This window comes from Bactrocera tryoni, chromosome 3 (genome assembly GCF_016617805.1).
Source record: "Bactrocera tryoni isolate S06 chromosome 3, CSIRO_BtryS06_freeze2, whole genome shotgun sequence".
In the NCBI taxonomy this organism is placed as follows: Eukaryota; Metazoa; Arthropoda; class Insecta; order Diptera; family Tephritidae; genus Bactrocera; species Bactrocera tryoni.
The window spans coordinates 34,049,798-34,063,102 of record NC_052501.1 but is presented as its reverse complement, the minus strand read 5'-3'; the positions used below and the strand labels follow the sequence as shown (position 1 = coordinate 34,063,102).

Sequence of the window (13,305 nt, the reverse complement as noted above, 5' to 3'; positions counted from 1 at the left end):
TATAGAGGACTTAATGAGAATCAAAACTTACGATCTTGAGGTCGATATGGAAAAAATCATGGAAAGCTAAAAAAAAAAATTAACAAACGTAATTGCTGTTTTTGTTGTTATTATTGTTGTTCTTAATTGCTTTTTTAATCAAAAACCATAATTTTTAATTTTTTTCTAAATTTTTAATAACAAAATAAACAAATAGCACGATTTCACTCAGTGTACTAAGCAAGCGCACGCACACAATCATACGCTAGCAGATATCAAATGTGTGATTGTATGCGATGGTAAATACCCAGCAAAACTTGCGTCACCGAAACTCCAATACATTTACACAATTTTTACTTGTCACTAACACCCCCTCACAAATCTTTGAAATGAGTAAGAATTCTTACTATTGCAGAGATGGGCAAATGAAATGTATGGATGTATTGGTAACCGCGAGCGTAAAGTGGCTACCATGGGCCAAAGAACATTTGCAGTCAGTTGATTAACACACAACAGCGAAGCAACATCGTGCGCCGCTTGATTGTTTTATGATACTATTTATGCGCGTATCTATATTTGTTTGTTCAAAATTATTGACAAATATTGCTTTATGATTTCCGATGCCGAGGCAAGCCTTATTTTTAAGCATGATTTCTCGAGAGCTTCACAATTTTAACTTTATCTTAAAATTTCCGCTAACTAGTTTGCTAGTAAAAGTAGTCAACTCCCTATTTACCCCCCCCAAGGTATCTGAAATTATAACATTTTATTTATGTTATACATTTCAAATGTGGCAAAAATATACTAGGGCATAAAAAACATCAACATACCGACTACCTATGCTACCTCGTTACTGTCTGCAGCGCAACTGGCAGGAAAATCAATTCATTATCCCACAGTGCAAAACTGGTTTTTTCGCTCTCAATAGCGACTGAAATAAGAGCGTAAGAATACGTGTGCTGAGAGTAACTGCTCATGTGAGTCAAAACGCCCATGCATGATCTATTGTGTCTTTTGTTTGTTTTATATTATAAGCTCTTCACTCAACAGATGTTAAGCAAAAATAAAACAAAAGAAGACAAAAAAATTTTTTAGCAGTCACCGCTTATTGAAAACCATGGGTGTGAAAGCGTACAGCATGATACCGTGAATTTGATGTTTGCTTGTTCGTTGTGAGAAATTGAATTCGAAGAAAAAAAGAATTCGGTTACAAACGCGTCGATAATTGAGAATTGTGCAGATTTGTGCTTGTGCATATTTATGCAAATAATTGTGTTTCTTTAATATTTGTGAATATTTTGTGTCTTCAAGTGCAATAATATTTGGAAAAAGGGTGAGTAAAAAAAATACTAATTCAATACGAAGAAAAATACATTTAGTGCATATATGAGCCGGGAAGAAAAGGTTTTTAATATTAGTGCTTCTAAATTTGTGAAAATTTGTGAAAAAGATGTAAATTTTGATTGTGCTCCTGATGTGGAGAAATGCCGTTCACTAAGCTCCCTTGATTTTTCTTCAAATCGCAGCGATAGCTATGTTAGTGATAGGAATAATAGCGATAGCGAAATTTTAAAAGTGATAGAAAATAACTCATTTAGTTTAGAATTAAAAGCTTGGGCTTTAAGAAATAGGGTATCCCATAATACAGTAACCGATCTTCTGCAAACGTTGCGAAAAATAGGTTGCACAGATTTACCTCTAACGGCTAAAAATCTCCTAGGTACCAGCCGAAAAAAATTTAATATTCAAACGATTCCAAGTGGAACTTTTTTATATAGAGGAATTCAAAATCATTTTGAGGGAAATTCATTTCCTCAACTTGAAAATGAAAATAATATTGTGCTAGATTTTTCTATTCCACATGAGGGCAAGTTTTTTCTAATTCCGATTTCACATCATCTATTTCATGAATTTTCAATTTAGTACCACTGTAATTATTGTATCCCGGTGGTATTTTATTATATTATGTTAAGTTATTTAAAATGAATTTTGATGCTGCCCAGTTTTTATTTCTTAATCAGATGGATTCACCAGCGCTTTTTGATGACACCTATTTGGAGGAATGCCCAACAACTTCTTCGACTCCCGTAAAAGGTGCATGTAAAATTGTCATTTTAGTTTTCAATTTATTTTTACGCATTTGTTATTGTAGAACAGTTGACATTTAAATGGAAGAAATTCAACATTTCTGGTTGCTACAACTCAGAGGCAAGCTTTTCAAAACAACAAGGAAAAAATTTGCCTGTGGATGGAAATGGTAATCCAATATATTGTTAAAATGCATTTCTTAAAATTTTTTACTTTATTATGTTTACACCTTTTTCAGATGTTTTTAACATGTTAAAAACTATTTCCACCCAACTACAAAAGTTGTCATCTGTACACTGACGAATTCCTGACTTTGTGTAACTGAGACGGTAGGGGAGGCAAGCAACCGCTATCAAAGTTGTTGTTGTCCAACATATTATATGGTAAATTTTATACATAAGTAAGTACATATTTACCTAAAAAGATGTATTTTAAACTGATTTTTCATTACATTTTTTATAGATTCTTTCATCACTTATGGACTTGCACATTTCGAGCAACAAATGCGGAAGTCCATCGAAATTAGCCACCATAGATTTAAGCAAAAAAATATATGTATAATAATATACAGCTTCAAAATATTCTTATGAATACAAAGTATAAGTCTGCCAACAAATTTGTACAAGCGATTACATTTTTTATCAAAAATTTCGTTAAAATGAAATATTGGAGGGAAATAAGTTAACATTCTGAGACGTAAACATTTCAGTATTTTGGTATATATTAATTATATATGGTTAAATTAAATATTTTGTGAAAATTTGAACTTGTTTCTTCTTTCCATTGCAGTCCAGCAACTATTCATATCTTTACATGATTTGAAAAAAGAAACAAATTTGTCTGGTTCCTTCCTTTTCCACCCATTTCTCATTTTTTGTATTTTTCTTCTCCTTGTACGAGGATTTCCTTATTTGTATTGAAGGCGAAAATCACTGGTTCGAATCAAATCTGAACTTACGTTTTACAGAGGTGAAACTATATAATTTACGAGTATTCGAGAATAATTCTACCCGGCCCCTGTATTTGAAATCATAATACATATATAAATCGTAGTTAATGGTTGGATCGTCCACATACGTGAAATGTTTCATAGTATAACTCATCTTTTGCTTTGAAACAACTCTCAATCTCGCTTTGTTTCAGTATCCATTTTCTTGAAGTCTAGGAACATTGCTATCGAATAACTCCAAACACTGCACAGAATAATTAAATAATATTGTTTCTGGTCGTTCGTGCAGAGCTTTCGGTTACTCAAAAAATCATGAATAATAGGATGTCCAACATGCTCCCTGTAATTTCATCATAGATGTGTTCGTTCTAAAGAAATTTGTATAAACACTGTTGGTAAAAGTTCCATTAAAGACTGAATTTGAGAGAGCTTGTTTTTTATTAGAGATACATATATGTACATATGTGCTTGAAATGGAAAAAATCAGTTGAAAACTTGCCTTAGCCCCTGTATGACTAATATCACGATTTTCAAACATCAGGTTGACTTTATTTCTTATATTGATGGAATGTGCGGTACCTTAATGAATCTCAGAGATGATCTTTTTCTGTTAATAATAACTGGTGATAGCAAAAATAGTTAAAAGCAGTTCAATACTACGCCTATCTCTCATATGGCTCAAATGGCTCAATATGTAAAATATCTTAATTAAAATTAATCGGAATACACTTGCCAGATGTTGCTGCAGAGTATAATAGTTTTGTTCACCTAATGGTTGTTTGTATCACCTAAAAATAATTGAGTTAGATATATATGTATAAATGATCATTTTGGATTCAATGTACATACATACTTATCTCTAAAACCGCTCAAGCTACAATTACCACATTCGCTCAGGATAAATCCCTATAGTATCCTTGCCGACACTGCAAAATTGGATGAAATCAGATGATAACCTACAACAGTTTTTTTAAAAACTATACTTTCCTGATAATATTGTGTCTGTGTATCAAAAATGGAATGGTTGAATCGGGCCAATACTTTCTTAGTCCTCCTATAGCGTGTTTTAACCCTAACAGTGTATGTTTGTGCCTAAAATGGATAAAATCAGGCGATATGACTAATATTAGTATTTTCGAACATCCACAGTTGTCTTTACTCCATGGTATTGGCGTGTGAGGTGCCTTGATGAAACCCTGGGAGCATTTTTATTAGTTTAAGGCATATTAATACCTCCAAAATAAGTCCGGAAATTACAAAATTTGATTATAATTTATTCACGATTTCATCGAATAATAAGTAGATGTTTAATTCTTTCGCAACATTTCCCAGTTTTTGGTCTTTGTAAGTTGCAAGAGCATAAAATGTTCGGATGCACCCGAACTTAGCCCTTCCTTACTTGTTCTTAATTGTTTACAAACATAAGCGCAAGGTTTGTTATATACATACATACATACATATAGTACATATACATAAGTATGTTAGTCTTTGATGCGTGGAATTGTGAGCGAGAATATGGAAGCTAGACTTCGAAAGCTCCACTGGGTTTCATAATTTAACCCTGTAACCGGCGAGCCTGACTTTTGACGGTGTATAATTAATATGTTGCTATGCAGCTCTTATTTCAAATCTCTGTTCTAACGGTAAATATCAGCTGACCACAACACAATTCTTTTATTGAAACAAATTATAGTAAGCATTCGTCATTTGATTGCAAATCGTTGAGTGCTAAAGTAAATTTTTTGACAAAGTGTGTAAAATAATTATTTGTGCATCAAGTGGAGTTTTTAAAATAGTATAAAATCGTTAAAATTCATGATTTGCGTGAACAAAAATTCTCTCATATAGGTAAATATATATTCTTTTATGTTTTGTGCTTTGTTGTTAAGTTTTTAGCAAAACTTTGTTTGTAGCCGGTGAAAATTGAACACGGTCTAAAGGCGGATCTGCCGGTTAAAAGCAAATTTTGCATACACGTGGCTCTAGTCCATTTTCTTTATCATTTCATTTTTCGTTAAACATTTTTGGGTTTGAAACATTCTGGGAAACAATTAGCAGTTTGAAAATGTTTTCACAAAGAAAAAATTTTAATTTCTCAAAATTAATGGATAAGGAAATTGAAGAACTCATGGCTGAATCGGTGGATGGCGCAGATTCAGAAGACGATTTCGACGACGATAATGATGATTTGGAAGACCCAGACTTTCAATTACCAAACGTAGACATTGCAACATTTGAAGAAGAGTGGGATAATGCAGAAAACAACGATTTTGAAAATATCTTTAGAAACTCAGAAGAACATCTGGCAGAAGTGCATAACTATGTGGAGCAGTCTGACGAGACTTTACTATCGAAACTTGGGAAAACAAAAACAAAAAGGGCACGATCCTCTCTACCAGCAACTGAAGCTGGTGAAAGTCCAGTAGTATCCAATGCGGGGGGGTTTAGCGGAAATATAAAAGATATTTCCCTTCAAAATCCAGAGTTCAGAAAAATTTTATGGGAAAAAAAATTTCTTGAACTTGAAAAAAGTGATGTAGTTTTTCAAGGAGACAAGGAATTGCCGCAACAATTCAAAGAATTAACCACACCATTCCGTTGCTTTAATTATTTTTTCAACGATGACTTGCAAAATGAAATTGTGTATCAGAGCAATTTGTATGCAAAACAGCAAGATGTTTCTACAAACTTTACTTTGACATCGTGTGATTTAAAAAAATATATCGGAATTTTGATTTATATGTCTGTGCACCGATATCCAGTGTCGAGAGTTACTTCTTTCGAGCCAGTTAGAAACGCAATGACTTCCAAACAGTACTTTTCAATCAGAAAATATCTTCACTTCAATGATACCAAAAAAATGAAAAAGCCACAGGAAGCAGGATTTGATGAACTGTATAAAATTCGTCCACTTATTGATAGACTCAATATGCAATTTGATTCTGTGCCAAAAACAGCTCGGTTGTGCATTGATGAAGAAATGTGTTCAACCAAAAATGTTGACAAAATTTCGACAATATATGCCCGCAAAGCCCCCAAAAATATGGCATGAACCTTTTTGTTCTTTGTGACTCGAATGGCTTTTCGTACAGATTTGAAGTATACAAAGGAGCTGGCGATAATAAAGTAATACCCAATACTCCTGATTTAGGATCAACAGCCAAGTCATAAGTTTGTCAAGTACAATTCCAGATTTCAAAAACCACATATTGTACTTTAATAATTTTTATTTACTCAGAGGAGTTTGTTGGCCATGCCTTTGGAGTAGACATATCTTGTGTTCAATGGAAAGATACAAAATATGTACGACTGGTATCCACGTATGCTGGAGTTAAGCCATTTAAAACACTAAACAGCAATTCACAACCCTTAAAAATATGCCGTTATGATCGGAAAAATAAGTCATACGTCGATGTAGACTGTCCTAATATAATTAAAGAATATAACCGCCACATGGGTGGTGTTGATTTGATGGACAGTTTACTTGGTCGCTATCACATCAGAGTTAAGACCAAAAAATGGACTTTGCGTTTATTTTATCACTTAATTGATATGTCGATATTAAATTCATACCTCCTTTTTTAGCGTATTCATGGAATTAACTGTAAAGATATTTATCATAAAAAATTACCAAATTTTCGTATTGAAGTGGCTGATGTACTTTGTCGTTATGAGGAGACTAACGCCAAAAGAGCTGTTGGTAGACCTCAGAGCCAAAGTCCACAAATACAAAAATTGAAGAAATCGTATGATCCACCCGATGACATTCGTTTTGATGGAGTTGGACATATGCCTGACGTTTTGAGCCGCAGTGGCAAAAAAGTATGCAAACTTCCGGGATGTAATTCCGAAACACAAACGTATTGTACTAAGTGTAAATTAAATCTGTGCCTCTCAAACAATAACAAATGTTTTCGAGTTTATCATAAAAACAATAAAAAGAACTGAATAAAATTTTAAGTAAAATCATCCTCTAATAAAAGTTTTTTATTACGTTACCAGGCAGGTCCGCCTTTTGGTGGTCATCATATTTACTCACCTGAAAGGTAAGTTTAGATTTTTTTTACTTTTTAACATTAACGTACGTTTCATTTAGCCAAAAACTATAAAAAAATATTTTTTTTTTAATAAAAAAAAAATTGGCCGGTTAGAGGGTTAATTTAATCAATTATTTCATGTCTTAAAGACTTGCCCTGTCGAAAAAATCGCATATTAAGAACATTTAAAAACTGAAACGAAGTATACTGTGAGCAAAAAATAATAAGACTTTGTAATCAAGATTTCGCGCGAATACCCATTTGACGAAATATTTTTTTCTAGGTTGGTAATCATTAGTTTTTAGTATACAAGTATACTTGTCTTTCTGCAGTACATAAAGTCCATTCGGTGGAAATTCGGAAATTATTCAACAAAGAAATGCCATAAAATTTTGTGCGCGGAATCAAATTTCTGGTACCAAAGCGTTCAGAAAGATGGAATAGGCGTTCGGTGATAATTGCTTGTTGTGAATAAGTGTTTTTCACAGATTTTACTGGCATCGTTGGGATACCAGAAGGATCAGTAAAAACTATTTTGAAAGATCACTTGGGCCTACAAAAAGTGAAAGCACGATTGGTTCCAAAATCACTCAATTTTTTCGAAAAACGTGTCGCGTTAATGACTGTGAAACAATGCTTTCCGACTACCAGGATGTCATAAAACGTATTACTGGCGATGGGAGTTGGATCTATGCTTGCGACCGAATATCGTGACAAAGATAAACCGAAGCCGAAAAAACTACTTATTAATTTTAACTGGAGCATTTCGATTGGAGAACTAATTTTTTTGATGGAATAATTGGTTTTCGAATTGTTTGCAAACGCTTTGTTTCCCTATTGCTTCACGAGTGTTGTTGAAATTGAGTGTTGAATAATTAGTACAAAAGTGTAATAACCAATTTATTTATATATGCCACCACTGTCTATATTATTTATGATAATAATATGATAACATATGTATGTATAGGATTATACATAGTATTAAAATATATAGTTATATACAATAAATGTTGAGCATTAGCAGGATAGCGCCTTCATGGATCCCGAGGTACTATACGAACCCAAAATCCACCAATAGGATTGATTTGGAACCCACGAACATCTTCCATAATATTCTTCACCGTTTTCGGAGATCGTTCGAGTTTAAAATCCAATATCAGATAGTACATCATTGCCTTGGCTTGCATCAATGCGTATCGATTACCTGTTACGTATATTATTAGACCACACACCAATAGTTACCTACTTCAGTGTTACTTACCAATGCACATTCGCGGCCCTACACCAAAAGGCAAATAAGTGTAAGTCTTAATATTTTGTTTATTTCCATCGTTGAAACGTTCGGGATTAAATGAGCTGGGATCTTCAAAGTATCTTTCGTCGTTATGCAATCCCACCACCGGAAACCCCACATAGTCGCCAGCTTTAAATTTAAAGACAACATTCCCATCGTCGTCGGTAAGATCGTAATCTTTGGAGCATAAGCGATCAATCATGCCTGCAAAGGACCATTTGCGTAATGTTTCCGAAGTGACCATGTCCATGTACTTCATTTTCATCACTGCCTCGTAAGTTAAAGGTTTTCCGTTAAGTTCCTCACGCACCTCTAGTGCCTCTTCGTATAATCGTTCTTGTACTTCAGGATTTTCCATTAGCTCATGACAGATTGCCGCAGTAAAATTGGCATTATTTTCAAACGCGGCGAAAAAGAAAATAAAGCACTGTGCCACTAAATCATCATCGGACCAATTTTGATCCGACTCCTGTTTGGCTTCGATCAATAACTGAATCATATCCGGTCTGTGGATTTTATTCTCTTGTCGATATTTCATTGTGTCTATAACTAAACGTTTAAAATAATCTGTTTTTTCGGCGTCGAATACTTTAAAACCCAGGATCTGTAATCAATATTTAAGGTTTTTATATTTATTAGTAAAGCATACAGAAATATATATCATTTTCATTCGAAATTATGTTTCTAAAACGTACTTTTTGTAATAATGGCATTGTGTTTGCGATAAAGAACTTTAGCATTTGTTTGCCGCGAAAATTGACGATGCCTTGGCCGATTGAGTAGAATCGATTATTCTGATCTTCGTACGAATTGACTTCGCGAGCTGTGTGGCATGTAGCGCCATCTTGTTGAAACCACATGTCAACCAAGTTCAGTTCTTCCATTTTTGGCGACAAAAAGTTTGTTAGCATCGAACGATAGCGATCGCCATTCACCGTAACGTTGCGTCCAACAGCATCTTTGAAAAAATACGGTCCAATGATTCCACCAGCGTACAAACCACACCAAACAGTGCATTTTTCGGGATGCATGGGCAGTTGGCCACCAAGATCATGCGATTTAACGCCTTTAGACTATTTTTTGTGGGGCTACGTCAAGTCTTAAGTCTACAGAAATAAGCCAGCAACTATTCCAGCTTTGGAAGACAACATTTCCGAAGAAATTCGGGCTATTCCGGCCGAAATGCTCGAAAAAGTTGCCCAAAATTGGACTTTCCGAATGGACCACCTAAGACGCAGCCGCGGTCAACATTTAAATGAAATTATCTTCAAAAAGTAAATGTCATGAACCAATCTAACGTTTCAAATAAAGAACCGATGAGATTTTGCAAATTTTATGCGTTTTTTTTTAAAAAAAGTTATCAAGCTCTTAAAAAATCACCCGATATATATAAGTATATATATGTATATATAAAAGTATATACTTTACATTCTCTGTCTGACGACTTTTAAGCCTACGATACTAATAGCCAAAAGCATTCTCTATGACACTCCACTCTATAAAGTTCTCTGTGATTTAACATTTGTTTTAAAAGTTTTTGCATTAACATTCTCTGTCCATTCGTTAACCTCTCCGCTGTTAACATTTTTCATTACCATTAACTAATTGAGCTCGTGTCCGGTAGATGGTGCCATTGCCGCTGAGCAAAGATACCACCCCTTAAGATAATCCTCTGAACAGAGAACGTATATTCTTTTATGTTCTCTGGTAATATTTACAGAGAACGTATATTATGACATACGTTCTCTGTTTATGCAGTCGGATACAGAGAACGTATATGTATTTATAAAAATTTATATTATAAAATTTTATTTATAAAAATTTATAAATATACGTTCTCTGGTCGGATAAATGAAGTTATTTAAATAAGACGCGTATATGAGGACACAATGAATCTTACAAAATATCAGGAAGTGATTGAAACAAAATTGTTATATTGTATCCTCATTGGTACACCTACATAAACAAAACTAATCACAAAGTTCTAGTGACAAATACATTGTAATAATTTTATTCACTGGTTACGATGCAGTGAAAGGTCTACATACATACATATGAAAGCACTGTAATTTTGCAAGAAAACACATCAATATTTATTTATTTTAATGCAATCTATTTCGCATATTTAAGTGTGCTCTCCCCAATCCACAAACAGGGAGACCCCACAATCTGCGCCAACTACCGTGGGATAAGTCTCCTAAACATCACATGTCCTTATATCCTCATTGAGCGTATTTTGTGTCCATCGTCAACAAACTAATTGGATCTTATCAGTGTGGCTTGGAACATCAACAACCGACCAGATATTCACCATGCGCCAAATCTTGAAAAGACCCGTGAGAAGCGAATCGACATACACCACCTCTTCGTCGATTTATGCCGCGATGTCTGAATTTGTTAAATTGGCAAAGCTAATACGGTTGTATAAACTGACGTTATGCAATACCAAAAGCTCCGTCAGGATCGGAAAGGTGCTGCAGAATTTAATCGAGCAGGTACAATCTTCTATAAGAGTGTACAGCTGCCGGCGTTTGCCGATGATATTGATATCATTGGCCTCAACCGCCGCGCCGTTAGTTTTGCTTTCTCAAGTCTAGATAAGGAAAAAAGGAAAAATGCAAACGGGTCTGGTATTGAACGAAGGCAAGATAAAAATATCTCCTGTCATCAAACAAACAGTCGTCGTACTCGCGACTAGGCACCCACGTCACTATTGACAACGTCCGGTGTGTTTTACGTGTGCACCTGCTGACGACAGCCTTACTCCACGGCGCTCAAAAGCACAGCGGATCAAATCAATGCGTTGATCAGCGCCCTGAGAATGCAAAGCATTTTCAGTACCAATTGGCAGTGTGGAATGGACACGCCTAACCACCTTGGTAGGGTTCGAGGCCCATCTAAAACCTCTGCCGTGCTTTGGGTCCAGCACCCGGTTGCAATGCAACTCCACATTCAACTGACAAAGTCAGTTCTTCCCGCGATTTGGGTTTCAACCACAACTCACCCACGATACTCCCCGAGAATGACGGTCCGCACGAGCAGGTTGGAGCGAACTCCAAGGGCTCTGCTCCCCGTGGTACCAGGTCAAATGGCAAGTCTCCGGTCAGACCTCGTAGCCGAAACTACTACCAGTTGAGCTTCCATACGGCTCTGGACTGGTGGCCAGGGGTTGGACCCCATACACACATCACTTACACACCCCAATCATACAGAAACTAACCCTAACTTCCAGCTAACCGCCTTCGCCGCTTAAATAATTCACGCGCAAACGACCCTAACTGTTCGGTATTCCGACTAGTGGAGATCACACCACTAACATCTAATCGTCCATCAGTCCAGCTAATCCCCATACCACGTCACTATTGACAGTCATAACTTCGAAGTTGTAGATAATTTTGTCTATTTTGGAACCAACATTAACAGCAACAACAATGTCAGCCTAGTAATCCAACGCCGAATAACTCTTGCCAAAAGATACTATTCTGAACTGAGTAGGCAAGTGAGAAATAAAGTCCTCTCTAGACGAATAAAAACCAAACTCTATAAGTCAATCATTATTCCCGTCCTGCTATATGGTGCAGAGACATGGGCGATGACAACATCTGATGCTCCTTGCTACTGCGATCCCCTGTGCCAAATTACAGTTTTATATCTTCATTTAGTGCTTAGTTATGATACTTTAGAGGTTTTCGGTTAATGGCGGTTTGTGGGCGTGGCAGTGGTCCGATTACGCCCATCTATAAACTCGAATATTTTTTTGTACTAAGGAACCTGCATACCAAGTTTCATCAATTTTAACTCAAGTTACAGCTTGCTCGGACGGACAGACAGACAGTCAACCGGACTTCAACTCCTCTCGTCACCCTCAAGATGGCTAACCAAACAGATACGCAAAATCAATGAGAGAGATCGAGTAAGCTAATCCCACCGACGTGTAGTGAAAGAGAAACAAATGGTTATTTTTTCCCGAGGCTAGAGCAAAAATAATATAACGAATAACGCAGGCATTAATTATTGATAACCTATCGATGACCAGTTACTTAACTATTACCCATCTTGTAGAGATGTTAGCAATTTCGTAACTTTCTCGAAAAAATAGCATACGATGGATTGCGTGATATGGCTGAATGTGAAAATTACGAAATCAAATTACAACTACGCCTACTGTCCATATAACATGTATTTACACAGTATATATGTACATTAAAAACGAACCAAAATATTGAAACAAATCTTTGCAAAAATACTTACTTCAAGCTAGATGGCATAGCTCATCCTAAAATAATCAAAATCGTTCCATAAATTTTTAAGCCCCATGTTATCGAACACGTGGACTTCGGTGCGTATACTGAGTTTTTCCGGGAAATATCGGTTACTTTGTAAGATGATATTAATGAAATTCAGAAAGGTTACTGTGTGTTCTGATGCCAAAAAAGAATGAAATCGGGTCAATACTTTGCCCCACATACCTGGCACAGTCAGACTTTAAACTGTTTATTTAGGTCAATTTGGGTGTTATTTAAATAATTTCAATATAGGTTCTTAAACATAATGTAGTTTAGCATTACGAATTAATAAATTCGATCTAGATCTTGGTCCAGCCGAATCTCTGTTTGACCTTTTCTTGATCTTCGCAATGTTTTAATTTTAGCCCTTTTAATTGAGTATATCTCGCATATATACATAAGTACATTAAATTAAGCAAGAATATTGCATTTAGTATTATGCCAAGTCATGGTATATGTATATAGTACATACATACCTTCTCCCGGCATTAATATAATATATATAGTATGTAGAGATTTGCGAGCCCAAAATTGATTGAAATTTAATAAAAATATTTCAGATAAGAAACTAAATATATCAAATATGACTGAAATATTATTTCACCAGCTTTGACCCCTGAAAATTGCGAGAGTATGAAATGATGGCTTACAACCGAAGTTAGCTCTTGTACC

At 35.3% G+C, this 13,305-nt stretch overlaps 1 protein-coding gene and 1 long non-coding RNA gene across 5 annotated transcripts; one reads left to right on the top strand and one right to left on the bottom strand.

The window, feature by feature from the left end:
* Positions 1-134: 134 nt before the first annotated feature.
* Positions 135-3,075, top strand: LOC120772972. Of its 4 annotated transcripts, none has more exons than XR_005705112.1 (4): positions 135-2,073; positions 2,137-2,236; positions 2,306-2,467; positions 2,530-3,075. It is a non-coding gene; the product is annotated as an uncharacterized LOC120772972 (long non-coding RNA). The 4 variants fall into 4 exon arrangements; XR_005705113.1 differs by having other exon boundaries at positions 2,132-2,236; XR_005705114.1 differs by having other exon boundaries at positions 135-2,079.
* Positions 3,076-7,942: 4,867 nt separating this feature from the next.
* Positions 7,943-12,402, bottom strand: LOC120770073 (cytochrome P450 9b2-like). Its single transcript, XM_040097202.1, has 4 exons — positions 12,399-12,402; positions 9,043-9,170; positions 8,315-8,951; positions 7,943-8,257 (listed from the first exon to the last, which is right to left on the bottom strand). Exons 1-4 carry the CDS (start codon positions 12,400-12,402, stop codon positions 8,088-8,090), a joined length of 939 nt encoding a protein of 312 aa, XP_039953136.1. The 3' UTR covers positions 7,943-8,087.
* Positions 12,403-13,305: the final 903 nt, after the last annotated feature.

What these genes read in the sequence shown, in the direction of transcription:
- LOC120770073 (XM_040097202.1), bottom strand. An exon ending in CAATGCCATTATTACAAAAA is followed by an intron (nt 8,952 to 9,042) that starts GTACGTTTTAGA and finishes TATTGATTACAG; the next exon opens with ATCCTGGGTTTTAAAGTATT. An exon ending in AGGGCCGCGAATGTGCATTG is followed by an intron (nt 8,258 to 8,314) that starts GTAAGTAACACT and finishes TATACGTAACAG; the next exon opens with GTAATCGATACGCATTGATG.